Source organism: Narcine bancroftii, chromosome 1 (assembly GCF_036971445.1).
Source record: "Narcine bancroftii isolate sNarBan1 chromosome 1, sNarBan1.hap1, whole genome shotgun sequence".
Lineage (NCBI taxonomy): Eukaryota > Metazoa > Chordata > Chondrichthyes > Torpediniformes > Narcinidae > Narcine > Narcine bancroftii.
The window spans coordinates 165061768-165083833 of record NC_091469.1 but is presented as its reverse complement, the minus strand read 5'-3'; the positions used below and the strand labels follow the sequence as shown (position 1 = coordinate 165083833).

The following is a 22066-nucleotide window of genomic DNA, read 5'->3' as shown; positions in this document are numbered from 1 at the left end:
GAGACAGAGGCCCTTCAGCCCAGCTCACCTCTGCTGATCGTGGTCCACCAGAATTGGTCCCATCTGCCTGCACTCAATCCATATCCCACCCATGCACATGAATGTCTGGGATCACACCCACCACCACTTCCACTGGCAGCTTGTTCCATATATGCACCAGTATCATGAGGTGAGAGGAGAAAGACAGAGGGTGATCTGACCAGCTGTCAGAGGAAGCTCCAGAAGTGAGTGCAATTCTGACAGACAGAGTCATTTGGATAGGTATGTGGATGGGACAAGCTTGGAAGGATATGGACCAAATGCAGGTAAACAGGACGAGTCTGGAAAGTCAACTTGGATGGCCTGGATGAGTTTGGATGCTGGGCTTGTTCTGTGCTGTATGTCTGACTTTATCACCAGCCTCTTGGACCTCCCTACCCTGGGAAAAAGATGATGACTATTCACCTTGTCTGTGTCCCATGATTTTATTGGCATCGTGGGCAGTGTAAGGCAATTTAGTTATAACAGGAAGTGGGCCAAGAACGGCAGGTGGAACGTTCAAATGAACTGTTGCATTTCACTGTGCAATCAGAGTAGACTGACACAGCCTGGAGAATATGGAACATCCATGACGCCACAGTACAAGCCTTTCAGCCTACACTCGCTCCACAACAATAAGTTTCCCTTCCTCACACCCATCAACCCTCAACTTTTCTCACATCCACCTGCCTAAGAGGCTTTGAAATGTCCCCACAGGTCCAGTTTCCAATGGTGGCACTCCAGGCACCCACCACTCTCGAACAAAAACCTATCTCTGATGTCTCCCCTAAACTTTCCTCCACTCACTTTAAACCAATGACCTCCGCTATTTCCTCTTGCCACCCCAAAAGTGGTGAGAAATCAATAAACCCAGGGGTTCAGGTACGTAGTTCTTGGAAAGTGGTGACACAGGCAGAAAGAGTGGTGAAAAAGGTATAAAGAGGAGATTCACCAGGATGTTACCTGATTTGGAAAATAAGTCTGATGAGGCAAGGTTGGCAGAGCTGGGACTTTTTTCCTTGGAGCGTAGAGGGATGAGAGGAGATTAGATAGAGGTCTGCAAGATAATGAGAGGCACTGATAGGGTGGACAGCCAGCACCTGTTTCCCAGGGAAGGATCAGCAAACACCAGAGGACGTCTATACAAAGTGAAGGAGGGACATTCAGGGGAGATGTCAGGGGGAAGTTTTTTTACACAGAGAGTTGTGGGGACCTGGAATGCCTTGTCAGGGGTGGCAGTGGAGGCTGGAACATTGGGGGTATTTAAGAGACTCTTAGACAGACACATGGATGGAAGAAAATAGAGGGTTACGGGGTGGGGGGGGGGTTTAGTTTTTTTAAAGGATTATATGGGTTGGCACAATATTGAGGGCTGAAGGGCCTGTACTGTTCTATGTTCTAAGGTGTTGGGTATGCTTGTCTTCATTGGCTTGGACAGAGGTTTAGAGTTAGGATGTCATGTTATAAACGTACAAGACAATGGTGAAGCTGAAGTTGCAATGTTGTGTGCAGTTCCAGTCACCCAGCTAAAAGGAGATGTCATGACGTTAGAAAGTGTGCAGAAAAGATTCAGAAGTATATTACTGGGACTGAAGGGATTGAATCCCAAAGAGGAGCTGGGATTCTTTACTTGGAGCAGGCGACCTCATGGAGCTCTGTGAAGTAATGAGGTGCATGGACAGCCAGTGGACAATGGTGGCAATCTTTTTCCAAGGATAAGAGGATCTAAAGTGGAAGTGGGAAGATTTGTAAAGATCTTGAGAAGCACCCTTCTCACACAGTGTTGTGATAGTATTGGAAATGAGCACGTGGAAGAAGCAGGACAATTATGAGGCTTGAAGTCATTTAGCTTGTTCCATCCAGAGGAACATGGGCTGATCTCAGGCAAATGAGACCAGCTTGAATAGATGTTGTCCAGCATAGTCAGGTGGGGCTGAAGGGCCTCTCTCCGTGTTGTAAAACCCAGTGACCACTCCAAGTCCAAGAGGCTCTGCAGCTCCTGCAAGTTTCAATAATGGATATGAGAGAAGGAAGAGGAGTATACAAGGGGAAGGCTTGGGCAATTTGGAACGGCTTCTGTTCAGAACAAGAAGCTGAAGAGAGACAAATAAAATGGTGAAAACATGGACAGAATATTGGATCTATTTTCCATTCCAAACGCGTGACAAAATGTAGGCACAGATCAGAAAGAATAATAACAATGAAAGGACAAAGGCCAAAATGAGAAAAATCTTTTCACCTGGCAACGTGACGGAGACCTGATACTCGTTGCCTGAAATGAGCTAGGAGGCAGAATCCCCGTTCGTATTTACACACTACCTGTTGCAAACAGGACTGGTCGCGAACTGCCGGTTTACAGGAGTGCTGGAGCTGGTCCACTGGCTGGCTGCTTTACATGATGATGATTCCCAGGCAAAGAACACAGAACAGGCCCTTCAGCCCACCATGTCTGTACCAACCCTGCTTGTTCATGTGTCTGTCTAAACAGCTTAGATGTTGCTGTCCTCTCTGCTTCTACCACTACCCCCGGTCGTGCACTCCAGGTGCCTAGCACCATGGGTAAAAACACTTCTCCTTCGTCAAATATCACTCACGTTCATGTTCCGATCCCAGATCTGAATGGAACCATCCTGACATGCAGCTGTGATGAACTTGCCATCTCTGCTGTAGGCACACGTCGTGGGAATAATTCGCTTCCCTTGTGCTGTTCGTGGTTTAAAAATACTCTTGTGTTTCTTTTCATTGTTCATGTCCCAAGTCCGCACAGTCCTAACACAAAAAGGTAACAGCCCTCAGCAATCAGCCATCGACTTCAGTGAGAAGAGTTTCGGAGGGAGGAGGAAACAGTTATTGTAGGGCCACCAAATTGTCAACGGGAATTGCAAAAGCAGAAGTGTAGAAGGCGGCAGTTTGCAGTAACAGTAAGGAGGTGTTCATCGGAGATTTTTATTTCCCGCACATTCACTGGGTTACCACAGTGCAAATGGCTTGGACGGGGCGGAATTCACCGTGTTGAAGAGAGATTCTCAAATCATGTATTGAGAGTGCCACTGAAGAGGGCACAGCAGCGCACCTCCTCTCAAGGAAAAAGTGAGAGAAATAACTGAAGTGGCACGAAGAAGCATTTGGGTGATTTAGTCGCCAGAATTCAACTCACTTTAAAGTAGTTAGAAAGATATAAAGGGGTGGCACAGATTGGAGTTGCGGTTAGTACAACGCCTTTAGAGTGCCAGCGATTGGGAACCGGTCCCAGGTTCAAATCCCACAGTGTCTGTCAGGAGTTTGTACATTCTCCCCATGTCTACGCGGGTTTCCTCCAGGGGCTCCGGTTTTCTCCCACTGCTCAAAACACACGGGTGGGGGGGGGGGTGTAAATTGGGCGGCACAGATTTGTGGGCCGAAAGGGTTTGTTACCCTGATGTATGTCTAAATTATAAAAAAATTAAAAGTGGCATTGGTTCACAATTTCCTACATTAAGTCCAATTGTGAAGGTGTAAGGCAGGAAACTGCCAAGTGTGATTCAGATCGAGAGATGAAGTTTCCAGGGAAAGGAGGAGGACCTGATGCAGACAATGTGCTTTTGTAGTTTGGTTTTACTTCTTTCTTTTGTTACTTAGTCACATTGGTTGTTGTCCCTTGGTTTCTGTGGGGGTTGTGGACCCCATTAGTATTTGTATCTGTATAATTTATATGACCGGATGGGAGGGGGAGATGAGGGGGCGCGGGGATAAATACAGACTCTGCATGTTATCTGAGGGTTGAAAGGGGTTGTGTTGGTTGGTTGAATTTTTATCAGTGTATGAAAATCAAAAATAAAATATTCCAAAAAGGAATTTGCAGGTGAGGGATAAGTGAAGAATGTGAAGAGTCCAGACACGGCATGTCCTGTTTGGGGGAAGGGAAAGGCACGGCATGTCCTGTTTGGGGGAAGGGAAAGGCACGGCATGTCCTGTTTGGGGGAAGGGAAAGGCACGGCATGTCCTGTTTGGGGGAAGGGAAAGGCACGGTATGTCCTGTTTGGGGGAAGGGAAAGGCACGGCATGTCCTGTTTGGGGGAAGGGAAAGGCATGGCATGTCCTGTTTGGGCGAAGGGAAAGGCACGGCATGTCCTGTTTGGGGGAAGGGAAAGGCACAGCATATCTGGTTTGTATCTCACCCACCCTTAGTGGAAAAAAGCCTTTATTAGAGTGGCATGGTTGGTGTAGTGTTAGTGCCAAGCCTTTATAGCACCAGCGATCTGGAGCAAGGTTTGAATCCTGTGCTGTCTGTAAGGAATTTGTACATTCTCCCCATGTCAGCATGGGTTTTCCCTGGGGGCTCTGGTCTCCTCCCATTGTTCAAAATGTACCAGAGGTTGTAGGTAATTGGACGGCACGGACTCATGGGCTGAAAGGGCCTGTAACCATGTGGTATGTCTAAAATTTAAAAATTTAAAATAAAAAAATTAGATTTAATTTAAAATCTGCCTCATAATTTTAAATACCTCTATCAAATCTCCCCTTATTCTTCTACGCTCCAGGAAATAAAGTCCTAACCTGATTAACCTTTCCCTGTAACTCAGTTCCTGAAGTCTGGGCAACATCCTAGTAAATCTTCTCTGCACTCTTTCTATCTTATTGATATCTTTCCTGTAGTTCGGTGACCAAAACTGCACACAATCCTCCAGATTTGGCCTCACTAATGTCTTATACAACTTTACCATAACATCCCAACTCCTGGACTCAATATATTGATTTATGAAGGCCAAGATGCCAAAATATCTCTTTACAACCCTGTCCACCTGTGACACCACTTTCAGGGAATTATGTATCTGTATTCCCAGATCCCTCTGTTCTACCGCACTCCTCAGTGCCCGACCACTTACCATGTATACCATTTTTTTGGTCTGTCCTTCCAAAATACAACACCTCACTCTTGTCTGCATTAAATTCCATCGGCCATTTTCCAGCCCATTTTTCCAGCTGGTCCAGATCCCTCTGCAACCTTTGAAAACCTTCTTCACTGTCCACAACGTCTCCAATCTTACTGTCATCTGTAAACTGGCTGATCCAATTTCCTACATTATCATCCAGATCACCGATATAGATGACAAACAGTAGTCCCAGCACCGATCCCTGAGGCACCACTAGTCACAGGCCTCCAGCTAGAGGAGCAATCACCTTCTACCACTCTCTGGCTTCTCCAAGAAGCTAATGTTTAATCCGATTTCCTATCTCATCCTGAATACTGAACAATTGAACACTTTTTGGCTACATCTCATGAGGGACTTTGCTAAAGTCCAATTAGACAACATCCATAGCCTTTCCTTCAACTTTCCTGGTCACCTCCTCCAAAAACTCTGTAATGTCATTAGATATGGGGATAGTGCCGGAGGATTGGCGCATTGCGCATGTGGTTCCGTTATTTAAAAAGGGTTCAAGGAGGAAGCCTGACAACTATCGGCCTGTAAGTTTGACGTCTGTGGTAGGTAAATTAATGGAGAAAATTCTTAGAGATAATACTTATAAACATCTGGATAGACAGGGTCTGATCAGGAGCACTCAACATGGATTTGTGGGAGGAAGGTCATGTTTGACCAATTTGATTGAATTTTTTGAAGAGGTGACTAGGAATGTGGATGAGGGTAGCACAGTGGATGTTGTCTATATGGACCGGTAAGGCCTTCGATAAGGTACCACATGGAAGGTTAGTTAGGAAGGTGCAGTCTTTAGGTATAAATTTTAAGATAGTCAAATGGATTGAACATTGGCTGAAAGGGAGAGGCCAGAGAGTGGTAGTGGATAATTGTCTGTCAGGTTGGAGGCCGGTGACCAGTGGTGTGCCTCAAGGATCTGTATTGGGCCCATTGTTGTTCGTTATATACATTAATGATCTAGATGATGGGGTGGTGAATTGGATTAGTAAATATGCAGACGATACTAAGATAGGTGGAATAGTGGATAATGAAGAAGGTTTTCAAGGATTGCAGAGGGATTTAGGCTGCTTAGAAAAGTGGGCTGAAAAATGGCAGATGGAATTTAATGCTGATAAGTGTGAGGTGCTTCATTTTGGTAAGAAGAATCAGAACAGGACATACGTGGTAAATGGGAGAGCATTGAGGAATACAGAAGAGCAGAAAGATTTAGGAGTAACGGTACATCGTTCCCTGAAGGTAGAAACTCACATGAATAGGGTGGTGAAGAAGGCTTTTAGTATGCTGGCCTTTATCAATCATTGCATGGAATATAGGAGTTGGGAGCAGATGTTGAGATTGTATAAGACGTTGGTGCGGCCTAATTTGGAGTTCTGTGTGCAGTTCTGGTCGCCTAATTATAGGAAGGATATAAACAGAGTGGAGAGAGTGCAGAGAAGGTTTACCAGAATGTTGCCTGGGTTTAAGTATCTGGAGTATAGGGAGAGATTGGACTGATTAGGTCTTTATTCTTTGGAGCGTAGAAGGTTGAGAGGGGATTTGATAGAGGTATTTAAGATTATGAAAGGGATAGACAGAGTGGATGTGGATAGACTATTTCCGTTAAGAGGAGGAAAGATTAAAACAAGAGGACATGAGTTAAGAATTAAGGGGCAGAGGTTTAGAGGTAACATGAGGGGGAACTTCTTTACTCAGAGAGTGGTAGCCGTGTGGAATGAGCTTCCGGGAGAAATAGTGGAGGCGGAGTCAATTGTATTATTTAAGAAAAGGTTGGACAGGTATATGGATGAGAAGAAGATGGAGGGTTATGGGCATTGTGCAGGGAGGTGGGACTAGAAAGGGGTGTTTGGTTCGGTGCGTACTAGAAGGGCCTAATGGCCTGTTTCCGTGCTGTAATTGTTATGTTATTATTTAAACACGACCATGTTGACTATCTCTAATCAGTCCCTGGAATATATTGGTAGGCAAACAAGACTGAGGTAAAGAGCATCAATGCTGTCTGTCATGGGAATGTGAAAAGGACTGCATGAGAGCAGGATGCTCAAGTCCCCAGAGCCACTGCCAGGCTCTGGGTCTGGGGTCTGGAGCTGTGCATGCAAAGTGTTTCCATGTCCAGGATATTCCTACCCATCATTTGAACAGGTGACAAACTCCTCCTTGATCTTTGGATGCCAGACACCACTGTTGAGCATGGCTGTATGTCCCTGCAAGACAAGATGCAATCAGATATTCAGTGTCCAACTGAGGTAAAGTGAAACACAACATCTGCAGGCGCTGGATCCTGATGAAAAAACGAGCTGCTGGAGGAACTCAGCAGGTCATGCAGCATCCATGGAGAGATTCGGAGGGCGACACAGTTAGCACAGTGGTTAGCGCAACGTTGTTACAGCGCCCGTGATCGGGTCCTGGGTTTGAATCCCGTGCTGTCTATGTGGAGTTGGTATGTTCTCCCCGTGCCTGCGTGAGTTTTCCCCGGGGGCTCCGATTTCCTCCCACCATCTGAAATGTACTGGGGGTTGTAGGTCAATTGGGCATAAATTGGGTGGCGCGGGCTCATGGGCCAAAACGGCCTGTTACTGTGCTGTACGTCTAAATTAAACTCTTAGGGTCAGAAAACTTAAGAGTCTACAGTGGGGAAGGCTGATGTCTGAAAGGTTGAGGAAAAAAGTGAGAAGAGCAGTGAACATGAGATGGGGACCTACCTAAATTGGAAAAATCAGTGTAATTGAGAGTCCAGGAAGGATGTGATGTGTTGTTCATCCACTTTATGTTCAGTCTCACCCTAACCATGTACAAGGGCCAGGACAGACCTGTCTGTATGTGACTGCTGAAGGAAATTAAAATGGTTGGCAACCAGGAGTTCCAGTTTGGACTCACAGAGTGTAGGCACTCGGTGAAGTGGTTGCTATATCGGCGTTTGCTTGTCCAGCCTCATCGGCTGCATTCAGTGCAGTCAATGTGGCCTCCTTGACATCAATGAGACCCCAACCACAGATTGGCTGACTGCTTCCCTGAAACACTGTGGGTCCAAGATCAAACTCGATGTCAAGCTATTATTCTGCCTGGTCCCACTAACCTGCACCCAGCCCATAGCTCTCCGTCCCTTCCCCATCCATGTCCCTGTCTAAATTCTTCTTCAATGTTCAAATTGAGTCCACATTCACCACTTCAGTGGGCAGCTCATTCCACACGAAGAAGTGTGAAGAAGTTCCCCCTGAATTGGTTGTTCGTGAAACTGCGTTCCTGTAGCAAACAGGAACCTCACTGCAGCGACGCAGATGCCAATGACCGTCAAAATCATCACCACACACTTCCGGAAAGGTACAAGAAGTTTCGTGGGAACTCAGGTGGAATTATTTTGACTGGGGAATGTTTGGATTCAGGAACATATTGCCTGAGGGGATGCAGCGTGACCAGGTTCTGTTTCACATGACTGACCATGTGGAATTACAGTGCCAGCACAGGCTGCAATAGTACCTTGGTCTTGGCTTGATCGACAATGTACTGGTCTCCCTTCACACACTCCATCACCTGGAAGCCATCACGATCCAGCACTTTGGCCTGGGCACTGCCAGCCACACATAGAATCACGTCTCCTGTCGCACTGTACTGCAAAGACTTGATCTGGTGACTGAAACATCAAGGCACAGTCAAAGTAAGGGTGGTGAAGGAGACATACACAAGAGCATGAGAAATGGGACAAAGAATTGGACACCTGGGCTGTGCTTGGCTGCTTCATCGTCCAACAAGATCGAAGCCCATTTGGCCTTGGACTCAGCCACACTGGCCCACCTTTTCCCCATCACCCCCTATGATTCAAAATAGATGCATCGAAAATAATGCAAAGAAGAATTCTTCTCACTGCACTTTGTGACAAATAAACTTCAGTTCAAGGTCAAGTTTATTGTCATTTGATTGTACATACATCTCGAGGAGAGAGCACATCTCCAGACCAGAGCGCACACACACAGACACACAGCACACCCGATACCCCAATATCCAAAACAAAATAATTCACAGGTTGTTCACAGTCTCACCGCTTGCGGGAGGAAGCTACTTCCCAGCCCGGAAATCTGGTTTTATGCTCCTGTACCTCAGGTAGTGTCTCAAAGGTAATAAACCCTCCCTACTCTGTAACCCTCTATTTTTATTCCATCCATGTGCCTGTCCAAGAGTCTCTTAAATACCCCTAATGTTCCAGCCTCCACCATCATCCCAGGCAATGCATTCCAGGCCCCCACAACTCTCTGTTTAAAAAACTTACCCCTGATGTCTCCCCTAAACTTCCCTCCCTTCACTTTGTACACATGTCCCCTGGAGTTTGCTATTCCTGTCCTGGGAAACAGGCGCTGGCCATCCACCCTATCTATGCCTCTCATAATCTTGTAGACCTCTATCAAGTCTCCTCTCATCCTTCTGCACTCCAAAGAGAAAAGTCCCAATTCTTCTAACCTTGCCTCATAAGACTTACTTTCCAATCCAGGCAACATCCTGGTAAATCTCCTCTGCCCCCTCTCCATAGCTTCCACATCCTTCCTGTAATGAGGTGACCAGAACTGAACACAACACTCAAAGTGTGGTCTCACCAGAGATTTGTAGAGTTGTAACATGTCCTTTTGACACTTAAACTCAAGACTACTTTGAGGCCCAACATCCCATACACCTTCTTAACCATCCTATAAACTGTGTGGCAACCTTAAAGGATGTACAGATTTGGACCCCAAGGACCTTCTGTTCACCCACACTCATAAGTAATCAACCATTGACCCTGTACTCAGCCTTCTGGTTTGTCCTTCCAAAATGCATCACCTCACACTTATCCAGATTAAATTCCATCTGCCACTTTTCCACCCAATTAGACAATAAACAATATACAATAGGTACTGGAGTAGGCCAATTGGCCCTCTGAGCCAGCACCATTTATCGGATCATGGCTGATCTTTCACTTTCAATAACCAATCCCAGCCTTATCCCCATAACTCTTAACTCCCCTGCCTACAAGAGCCTTATCCAACTCTCTCTCAAATCTATCCAGCGAATCCACCCCCACTACCTTCTGTGGCAAAGCATTCCACAGACCCACAACTCTCTGGGTAAAAAAAAATTCTCCTCATTTCTGTCTTAAATGGCCTTCCCTGTATTCTTAAAATATGCCCTCTAGTCCTAGTCTCACCCATCATTGGGAACATGTGCTCTGATTTCACCCTGTCAAGCCCTTTGATAATCCTAAATACCTCAATCATGCCTCCCCTCATCCTTCAGAACTCCACTGCAAATAACCCAAGTCTTTCTAACCTATCCACATATGATAATCCTGCCATCCTGGGAATTAACCTTGCTGCACTCCCTCTATAGCAAGTATGTCCTTTCTTAAATATAGGGACCAGAACTGGATGCAATACTCCAGGTGAGGTCTCACCAGGGCCCTGTACAACTGCAGGAGGGCTTCCCTATTCCTATACTCCAATACTGCATCATGTCTAGATCCTCTTGTAACCTTCAGCTCCATCCACAACTCCACCAACCTTCGTATCATCCGCATACTTACTGACCCATTTTTTCCACCTCTTCATCCAGGCCATTTATAAAAATCACAAAGAGCAGGGGTCCCAGAACAGATCCCTGTGACCCCTCCACTAGTCACCAACCTCCAGGCAGAATCCTTTCCTTCCACTACTACTCTCTGCTTTCTACAGGCAAGCCAGTTTATTAATCAACACAGCCAAGGTTCCACTGATCCCATGATTCATGACTTTCTAAATAAGTCTCTCATGGGGGACCTTGTCGAATGCCTTTGGAAAATCCCCTCTCCTTTCTCTTGAATTCAATCCCTCCAACAATGTAGGCCAACGTTCCATTTGCCTTATGCACGTGTACTTCACATTTTGTGATTCACTCACAAGCACTCCAAAGTCTCTCTGCACAGTAGCTGGCGGCAGTTTTTTTTTACCATTTAAACAAAAGACCTATTCTCAACGTTTCCTTCCAAAGTCCATGACCTTACATTGGCTAACATTAAGCAGACCCTTGTCCTCTCACCCTTGTCCAGTCACATGCAAGAGGATGTGAAAAGTTTTTCAAAAATATAAAGAGTAAGAGAGAGGCAAGGTAGACACTGGACTGCTGTAAAACAGTGCTGGGGAGAGTGCAATGGGGAGGTGGAGATGGTGGATGAACTCATGAAGCATTTTGGTCAGTTTACACTGCGGAAGATGCCACATATTGAATAGTGTCAAGGGGAAGAAATGGGTGCTATTATCGAGAAGGTGCTGGGGAAGTTAACATAACATAACAATTACAGCACGGAAACAGGCCATTAGGCCCTTCTAGTCCGCACCGAACCAAACACCCCTTTCTAGTCCCACCTCCCTGCACAATGCCCATAACCCTCCATCTTCTTCTCATCCATAGACCTGTCCAACCTTTTCTTAAATAAAACAATTGACTCCGCCGCCACTATTTCTCCCGGAAGATCATTCCACACGGCTACCACTCTCTGAGTAAAGAAGTTCCCCCTCATGTTACCTCTAAACCTCTGCCCCTTAATTCTTAACTCATGTCCTCTTGTTTTAAACTTTCCTCCTCTTAACGGAAATAGTCTATCCACATCCATTTTGTCTATCCCTTTCATAATCTTAAATACTTCTATCAAAGTTAAAACGTCTGAGGGTGGACTGGATGGACAAGACCACATGGTTCTTAAAGAGGCAGCCGAGGAGATTGTGGAGGCTTTGGTACTGATATTTCACGAATCACTGGATTCCAGAGTAGTTGACAGGATTCAGTGCTGGGACCGCTTCTGTTCTCAGCCCTTGACCACCTGTGAACACTGCATGGCCTGCTGAGCTCCTCCGCATTTTGGTGCTTTTACTTCTTCTGTTCACATTACAGGTCAATGTTTGGAATGAGAAACTTGATCGTTTTGTAGCCAGATTTGTGAAAGATAGAACGACGAGAAGGTTAAATTCAGGAAGCACTGAGTCAGCAGAAGAAGTTTGGAAGACTGGGCAGGGCAGATTGAATGCAGTGCAGAGAAGTTTATGATCATGCTCTTGGGTGGAAAAAGACTTTTGTAAATGAGCCACCAGTTCAGAAATCAGAGGTGCAGAGGAAATTGGGTGTCATGTTGCAGGATTACCCACAGGTTATCTTGCAGAGTTGGTGGTAAGGCTGGCATCAACTTTTGAGGGATAGAATGAAAAAGCAGAGAGGTAACACTGAAGCTTCATAAGGCATTGGGAGACAACATTTACAGCAGTTTAAAACAGTTTGGAACTCCTTATAAATGGAAGGATGTGTGGCATTTGAAAGGACACAGATGAGGATCACTTGAATGAACCCTGGGTTGAAAACGTTACCACACGAGGAGCATGCGATGGCTCTGAGACTTCACGGACTGGAATTTAGAATGAGCTGGGATCTCATTGAAACATATCATGGACCCATAGACAATACAGAACAGAAAACAGGTCCTTTGGCACTTCTAGTTTGTGCAAAAATATTATTTTGCCTAGTTCCCTCTGACCTGCACCCAGTCCATAGCCCTCCATCCTCCTCCCATCTATGTACGTCTAATTTTTTCTTAAATGTTGAAATTGAGCCCATATTCACCACTTCAGCTGGCAGTTCGATCCATATCCCCACCACTCTCTGTGTGAAGAAGTTCCCCCTCATATTCCCCCTAAACATTTCCCCTTTCACCCTCAACCCATGTCGCCTGGTTTGTATCTCAGTGGAAAAAGCCGATCTACATTTACTCTGTCTATAAGTTTAAATACCTCAATCAAATCTCCCCTCATTCTTCTACGCTTCAGGGAATAAAGTCCTAACCTTTCCCTGTAACTCAATTCCTGAAGTCCAGGCAACATCCTAGTAAATCTTCTCTGCCCTCTTTCTATCTTATTGAGATCTTTCCTGTAGTTTGGTGACCAAAACTGCACACAATCCTCCAAATTTGGCCTCACCAATGTCTTATACAACTTTACCGTAACATCCCAACTCCTGGACCTAATACTTTGATTTATGAAGGCCAATATACCAAAAGCTCTCTTTACAACCCTGTCCACCTGTGACGCCACTTTCAGGGAATTATGTATCCATATTCCCAGATCCCTTTGTTCAACCCCACTCCTTAGTGCCTGACCATTCACCGTGTATGTCCTTTCTTGTTTTGTCCTTCCAAAATGCAACACCTCACACTTGTCTGCATTAAATTCCATCTGCCATTTTCCAGCCCATTTTTCTATCTGGTCCAAATCCCTCTGCAACCTTTGAAAACCTTCTTCGCTGTTCTCAACGTCTTCAATCTTAGGGTCAACTGCAAACTTGCTGATCTAATTGAACACATTATCATCCAGATCAGTGCTCTAGATGACAAACAACAGTGATCCCAGCACCAATCCTTGTGCCACACCACTTGTCACAGGCCTCCAGTCAGAGGGGCAATCATCTACCACCATTCTCTGGCCCCTCCTATAAAGCTCATGCCCAGTCCAGTTTAGTACCTCACCATGAATACCAAGCTGACTAACCTCCCACGTGGAACCTTGTTCAAGACTTCACTAAAGTCCATGTAGACAACATTCAGAGCCTTTCCTTTGTCAACTTTGCTGGTAACTTCCTCAAAAACTCTCAAAGATTTGTTAAACACGACCTATCACACACAGTCATGTTCACTATTTCCAATTAATTTTTGAATATTCAAATACTTGTACATCTGATCTCTTAGAAAACCTTCCAATAATTTACCAACTACTGATGTCATGCTCACTGGGCTATAATTTTCAGGGTTACTTTTGACAACGGAACAACGTGAGCTCCCCTCTAATTGTCTGACACCTCCCCCCTGGTGTCGACAACCACTCCCATTGGCTGCTCTGCACCTGCTGTAATGGCGTTGCAGCCACCGTACTCGCCACAGCACCTCTGCACATGCATGAGTCTCCGCGAGGGGCGGCAGTTAAAAAAATGGAGCCTGCTGATAACAGACACCATTACACGAAGCTCCCATTGTTCATAGTCTTGTTTGAGTTTTACAGTAAAGTGTTGACTAAGGTTACCACACCTCCAGTCTGCGTGGCAAAGGACATTTTGAATATTTCTGTCAGGGCCCCTGCAATTTCTACATGAGCCTCCCTCAAGGTCTGAAGGAATATCTTGTCAGGCCCTGGGGATTTATCCACCCTTATTTGCTATAAGGCAGCAAGCACTTCCTCCTCCTTAATCTGTATGGGTTCCATGACCTCACTGCTTGTTTTCTTTACTTCCCACAACCCTGTTCCCGTTTCCTGAGTGAACACTGATGAAAAAAAAATTTAAGATCTCTCCCATCTCTTTTGGCTCCAGACAAAGTCGACCACTCTGATCTTCAAGGGGTCCCATTTTGTCCCTTACTATCCTTTTGCTCTTAATATACGTGTAGAAACCCTTAGGATTTTCCTTCACATTTTCAGTCAAAGCAACCTCACGTCTTCTTTTACCCTTCTTGGTTTCTTCATTGAAGTTTTACTTGTATTTTTATACTCAAGTACCTCATTTGCTCTGTGTTGCCAATACCTGTTATACCCCTCTCTCTTCTTCTGAACCAGATCCCCAATATCCCTCAAAAACCAAGGTTCCCTCTGCCTGCTAACTTCACCTTTAATCCTGACGGGACATACAAACTCTGTAATCTCAAAATTTCACCTTTGAAGGTCCTCCACTTACCTCGCACATCCTTGCCCGAAAACAACTTATCCCAATCCACACATTCTAGATCCTTTCTCCAATTTAGAATTTCAACCCGAAGACCATACTGATCCTTTTCCATAATTAACTTGAAACTTTCCCTGATGAGCAATGCTATTCTCCCCCTTTCATTCCCCCGCCCCCATTCTATCGCATCTTTGTCCCTCCTGCAACCACGTTTCACTAATGGCCACAATGTCATAAATCCATGCTCTAAGCTCGTCTGCCTTTCCTACAGCACTCCTTGCATTGAAATAGATGCTCCTGAGAACATTTCCATCACATACAACCCGTTGACTCTAACAGTGCCTGCAATTTTCACATCATCTTTTCCCTCCTCCACTCCTCTATGTGCTCTGGCCCTCTGGTTCCCATCCCCTGACAAATCTACTTTAAACCCACTAGAGCAGCACTAACATACCTTCCCACAAGGATATTAGTCCCCTCCAGTTCAGGTGTAAACCGTCCTGTTGGAACAGGTCCCACCTTCCCTGGAAGAGCCCAATGATCCAGAAACCTGAAGCCCTCCCTCCTGCACCAGGACTTTAGCCAGGTGTTGAGCTGCATCATCCTCCCCTCACTGGCACGTGCACAAATCCTGAGATCACCACCCTGGAAGTCCTGTCCTTCAACCTAGCGCCAAATTCCCTGAACCCTCCTTGCAGGACCTCTTCACCCTTCCTACCCACGTCATTGGTCCCTACATGGACCACAACATCTGGCTGCCCACCTCCTGAGAATGCCGTGAACTCGATCTGAGATATCCCAGACCCTGGCACCAGAGAGGCTACGCACCATCTGCGATATTCAGTCTCATCCATAGAAGCTCTTTTCTGCCTCCCTAACTATGGAATCTCCTATCACTACAGCTCGCCTCTCTTCCTTTCAGACTCCTTGTCAGAGATCTGATCTCCATGGCTTGTCCCTGGTAGATTGTTCCCCCCAACAGGGATACTGCCGGCTTCCATAATGACCCACAATTTGCAAGAGGAGCCTTCCCCTGCCCTGGCTGCCATTCCCACTGTTTATGACTAGAGGAACAAAATATATATTTATAACAAACCTGCCCTTACCTGTTCCTATGTGCTGAATCTTTTTTGTTCTTTGAATAGGGTGGCCCTGTCTTCCTTCAACTCTTATTCACCAAAGTCTTTCTGCTCTGACTCAGCCCATTCTGATGGCAACCGCTCCACTACACAGTCCCTCACTTTTATCGAGATGTTTGGGTCACAATTGCCCTTCATTGCTCCTCTGTTTTCAACTGTTGAACTCGATTGCTGAATCAACTGCTATCATCAGGGATATTTAAGAAAGAGGAATTAAGGGTTCTGAGGCGAAGGCAGGAGAATGTGTTAGAATGGATAGAAAATCAGTCATGATAGAATAGCAGCAAATGGGCTGAATGGCCTAATTCTGGTCCTGAGGTTTTATTGCCTCACAAAACATGTCACTAACTCTCGACACAATTTTCTTTTCCAAATCTTCTTCTTCTGAACACGAACAGGATCAGCTTAATACATCCTCCAAGTATTGTTCACCGCCAAGCTTCACAATTCCAGAGAATACTTACTCTCGTACTCGAGTTCTCTTGCAATTACACCAACATACCACAGAACCATAGACACATTACAGCACAGAAACAGGCCCTTTTGGTCTGTGCCGAACTATGATTCTGCCCTGGTTCTACTGACCTGCATCCAGCCCATAGCCCTCCATACCTCTCCCATCTATGTACTGTCCAAATTCCACGATCTTAAAAATGAGCCCACATTCACAATTTATCTTTTTCACTGCTTGCTGGACCTTGCATTCAGATAGACACTTGGTGAGCAGAAAAATCTGTCCTGTGGTGGGAATTATCAGTGATTCCATGCTGGACTGTTGTCAAAAACCTGCTGAAATCCACGTCAGGACCATCCTCCCTCATTCCCAGAATATCCCGACACAGTCCCATCATCTGACACTCACTGTTGGAACACGGTGAGGTGCTCCAGTGCAGGTGTGGTTTGAGCTGTTGTTTTGGAGCTTGTGCTGAGGGGTTGAGAAGCGATGGGCGGAGGGTGGGGGGGGGGGGGGTGAGTGTCATGAGTGTGCCTTGGCGGAGGCTTGGACTGATGATGTTGAGGCAGAAAAGGAAGCCGCATCACTCACCATTCGCAGGGTTGTAGTGACCTGAAGGCCTGCAGTGAAGCATCCATCCCTGCAAAATCCCAGAGTTTCACCTCATAGTCGTAGCCTCCTGTGACGAGTCGTGCCCCTGATGGGTCCAGGCCGAGAGCAGACACCTGAAAGCAGGAAACATCAGACAGAGGCAAGGTCAGCACGTAGACACTTTAGTCCATCCAATTTTTAACCACTGACCCACCAGTTGGTTCTCTGGATTGTAAATGTTTAAATATAGAACATGGTAACAGGCCCTTTCAGCCCACGAGTTTCTGCTGCCCAATTACCCTACACCTCGGTACGTTTTGAACGGTGGGAGGAAACCGAACCCCTGGGGAAAACCTACAGACATGAAGAAAATGTACAAACTCCTTACAGACAACCCCAGTCCCTGGCGCTGTAAAGGCATTGTGCTGACCGTTATGCCAACCATACCGCCTGAATGGAAAATGGGAGGCAAAATGGAGGGATTGTCCACTGAGTCATTGTCAGAAACAGGAAGGGAGTGAAACACGATCAGCTGCAGATGCTATGATTGTCGTAAAAACACTGAAAACTGAAATGCAGGAGGAACTCAGCTGGCCTTCTTAGCATCCATAGGAGACAAAGATCTATCACTGACGTTTTGGGCCTGAGCCCTTCCTCAAGGATGTCATGAAGTGAGAGAGCTTGCAGAAAATATTCACGATGATGTTGCCAGGATTTCGAAGGCTTGCATTCCAATTAGAGAATGGATTGGCAGGGACTGTTTTACAGTGTGTTGGAGGATGAGGGACATCCTCTGTGAGTCCTGCAGCCACGGGCCCTTTCAATGCAAGGAGTGAGCCAGAGAAAGGAAATCTCAGAAAGTCTCAGAATTCAGACAGGGCTGGGTTGGGGGAGGGATCCAGACAAGGAAAAGGCGTTAATTCGATGTGATAAGGGAAGAGGTTAGAATTTATTATGTCTATGTGAAAGGAGATAGAAATGGAGAAGCAGAATTGAACATGCTTCACGAAGCAAGGGTGACAGAGCAAGGGCTTTTCTCTTTGGAGCGACGAAGGATGAGAGGTGAGTTAACCCTCCAAAAGGTAGTGGATACAACCCAGGACCCTCCCCACCATTGAGTACATCTACAGCGAACACTGACATCGGAGAGCAGCAGCAATCATCAAGAACCCACATCACCCAGCACACACTGTTCTCGCTGCTGCCATCAGGAAAGAGGGGTCGGTGCCACAAGACTCACCCCACCAGGTTCAGGAACAGCTGTTCCCCCTCCACCATCAGACTCCTCAACCACAAACTCAACCAGGGACTCATTTAAGGACTTGTACTGTTCACTTTATTGATTTTTTAAATTCTCCCTGTATTGCACAGTTTGTTTACATTTGTTATCAGTTCACAGTTCTTTGTTTACATGTTTTATGCTGTGTACAGTTTATTTTTTCCACGACTAATTAGTGGTGATTCTGCCGTGCCCGCAGGGAAACCGAATCTCAAGGTTGTATGTGATGTTGTGTTTAACTCTGAAATCCATTAGATTTGCAAGAGCTGCAAGTTGTTTAGCTTTAACTTGTAATGTAGCAACTGTGTTGCAGTTGCAAAACGAAGAACGAGAAAATGATCAGGTGTGGTTGAGTCGAAGTTCAGTAAAATTCGTTTACTCAGTCACGGGCAGCTTTTAAAAACCCCTGCATTCCAAATGATGTCATCACATTGCGCCGTCACAACATCACTCAGAACCTCCCGAGCCGGTTCGATTAAGGCTCCGGTGAGCCGCTACAGTATCACAAGGGAGCGTATTTCGTGCTTGTGAAAACCTCATACTACTGACCATGAAAATAACAAAAAGCTAATGTTCATGTTTTCTTTCCATTACAGAGGCCTCCATCCAGTAGTGTGATACAGGGATCCTCACCGTGTCCACTCTTTCATCCAGTGGTGTGACACAAGGATCCTCACCGTGTCCACTGTTTCATCCAGTGGTGTGACACAAGGATCCTCACCGTGCCCACTCTTTCATCCAGTGGTGTGACACAGGGATCCTCACCGTGTCCACTCTTTCATCCAGTGGTGTGACACAGGGATTCTCACCGTGTCCACTCTTTCATCCAGTGGTGTGACACAGGGATCCTCACCGTGTCCACTGTTTCATCCAGTGGTGTGACACAGGGATCCTCACCGTGTCCACTGTTTCATCCAGTGGTGTGACACAGGGATCCTCACTGTGTCCACTCTTTCATCCAGTGGTGTGACACAGGGATCCTCACCGTGTCCACTGTTTCATCCAGTGGTGTGACACAGGGATCCTCACAGTGACCACTGTAGTCCAGTGGTGTGATACAGGGATCCTCATGGTGTCCAGGTTCATCCAGTGGTGTGACACAGAAGTCATCACTGTGCCCTGTTTAGTCTAGTGGTGTAAAACAAGGATCTTCACTTCATCCACTGTTTTGTTCAGTGGTGTGACACAGGGGTCCTCTCGGTGTCCACTATTTTTTATCTGTATAAATTAGTTCATTCGATGAATAAATCTGCAGCTCACATTTGAATTGTTTGGCGTGGATAGTGAGAGATGATATGCAAGTTTACCACAGGATCCATATTGGTTGGGCTGCTGGACGAATGGAATTTAACTGACAAACCTTATGCGTTGCACTTTGGTATGTGAAACTAAGGCAGAGCCTGGTGCAGATTAACGCTGTGACTCCTTGTCCTGAGAAGCAAAGGGTGGCAGGCACGTTGAGTGAGTTGACAGAGGAAGTTGTCGAGGCAGGTGCACAGCGAAGCTTCGAGGACATTTAACATTGAAACACAAACAAAACAGAGGTTGCGGCCAAACACAGGCAATGGACAAGCTTGGGTGGGCAACAATTGGTGTGGACGCTGGGCCCGTGGCTGCAGGACTCACAGAGGATGTCCCTCATCCTCCAACACACTGTAAAACAGTCCCTGCCAATCCATTCTCTAATTGGAATGCAAGCCTTCGAAATCCTGGCAACATCATCGTGAATATTTTCTGTCACTTCATGACATCCTTCCAAAGAACATTACAGCACAGAAACAAGCCATTCAGCCCTTCTAATCTGTACCAACCCTTGTTTTGCGTCATCCCACCGACCTGCACCCAGTCCATAGCCCTCCATAGCTCTCCCATCATGTACCTGTCCAAATTCTTCTTAAATGTTCAAGTTGAGCCCACATTCATCACCTCAGCTGGAAGCTCGATTCACACTCCCACCACTCTCTGTGTGAAGAAGTTCCGCCCAAAACCTTTCCCCTTAACCCATGTCCTCTGGTTTGTATCTAACCCTTCCTCAATGGAAAAAATCTGACCTACATTTACTCTGTCTGTCCCCTTCATAATTTTAAATACCTCGATCAAATCTCCCCTCATTCATCTATGCCCCAGGGAATAAAGTCCTAACCTGTTGAACCTTTCCCTGTAACTCAGTTCTTGAAGTTTGGGCAACACCCCAGTAAATCTTCTCTGCACTCTCTCTATCTTACTGATATCTTTCCTGTAGTACGGTGACCACAACTATATACAATATTCAAAATTTGGCCTCACCAATGTCTTGTACAACTTTACCATAACATCCCAACTCCTGTACTCAGTACTTTGATTTATGAAGGCCAATATGCCAAAAACTCTCTTTACAACCCTGTCCACCTGTGATGTCACTTTCAGGGAAATATATACCCGTATTCCCAGATCCCTCTGTTCTACCCCACTCCTCAGTGCCCGCCCATTCACCGTGTACGTCCTTTCTTGGTTGGTCCTTCCAAAATGCAACACCTCACACTTGTCTGCATTAAATTCCATCGGCCATTTTCCAGCCCATTTTTCCAACTGGTCCAGATCCATCTGCAAACTTTGAAAACCTTCTTCACTGTTCACAACATCTCCAATCGTAGTTTCATCTGCAAACTTGCTGATCCAATTTCCCACATTATCATCCAGATCATTTCTATCTTCCCAAGTTTGGGACATTGTGCTGGACAAACCGTCTCTCACCGTCTTCCTGCTGTGGATCAGTGTGATTTCATGAGAGTCTGGGATCCGCTTCACTGGATTCTGTAAAACAAACAAGAAATTAATTATTCTTTGAGGTGCAAACACAATTTTTCTTTTCATTTCTTTGTTTTATAATATCTAGGACACAGAAAATATATCTAGTGCAGGACCAGGCCTTCAGGCACAATGTCCACACAGAACATGATACCGTGATTGAACAAAATCTCTGTTGATTTCATCCGATACAAATCCATCTCTTCCCTGCATTTTCGTGTGTCTGTTCAGAAGTCTCTTAAACGCTTAAACTCTCCTTCTGCACGAATTCTGACACCTCATTCCTGGTACCTGGTCCTGTAGACCAGCCATTCCCAACCTTTTTTTTTGCCATGGCTGCTAAGGACTGTTCATAGTTTAAAGGCCCCCTTCTCTGTGAAGCAGAAAGGTTTGGGCTTCTTTCGTACTTCTCTCCTGTCTACTACGTGAAACATATTTATATTATGTGAAGTGAAAAGACAACAAGACGGAGGAGTCACGTGATGGAGTAGTGGCCGGTCGGGGAACTCCAGCCCTCTCCAGAAAAGTAAAAAAAAGACAGTGAAAAAACAAAGGCACAAACACAAAAACCAAAATAAAGTGAAAATAAAGGTGTGGAGAAAATGGCAGCGAAGAAAGAAAAGCCAAAAGCAACGGGAAGAAGAGAAGAAGAAAAGACGTCGAAAGAAGGTGAAGGCCTTACCTTACGAGGAGGCCCGCCGTGGAGAGAGATGCCCGCTCCCTAAGGTCAGTGGAAGCCCCGAACTCGGGACTACAAAAATGGCTCACGGAGCCAAACAAAAGTGCGCAACCGCACATGCGCGAGGAGTTGCGCATGCGCGATGCGCAAGATAAAAATAACACTGACGGGAGGGGGGACCAGCTGAGGAGTAGATCTCCACAGCTGAAATTGACAGCTACAACACAACAGCAAGAGGAAAACACAGAATATAACGAGAGCAAGAAAGAAGAGAGTAAAAAGAAATCAAAGAACCAACAGATGACCAACCCAGAGGAAGAAGACCAGCAGCAAGACACTTCTAGTAAAAATAAGAAGACCAAAAATACCCAACAAAATAAAACAAACAAACCAACAAGAAAACCAGAAGAGACAGATGTAAAGGACACAGATCCTGGAGTGGACTCAGAAGAAGAAGAGGAAGAACACAGAGAAATGGAAAATGAAGGGAAGGGCAAGTACATGGATATATTT

The 22066-nt window shown here is 45.8% G+C and overlaps 1 protein-coding gene across 2 annotated transcripts in view; it reads right to left on the bottom strand.

Annotated features, from left to right (window-relative positions):
- The window catches only part of LOC138735916 (WD repeat-containing protein 70), a 95432-nt gene that overhangs the window by 42938 nt on the left and 30428 nt on the right, over nt 1–22066 (bottom strand). For both annotated transcript variants that reach the window (XM_069884584.1, XM_069884592.1), the window contains exons 6-10: nt 20821–20880; nt 16809–16942; nt 8409–8562; nt 7059–7135; nt 2613–2787 (exon numbers count right to left, since the gene is read on the bottom strand). In XM_069884584.1, coding sequence (XP_069740685.1) covers nt 2613–2787; nt 7059–7135; nt 8409–8562; nt 16809–16942; nt 20821–20880 — 600 coding nt within the window. The remainder of the gene's footprint in view (nt 1–2612; nt 2788–7058; nt 7136–8408; nt 8563–16808; nt 16943–20820; nt 20881–22066) is intronic.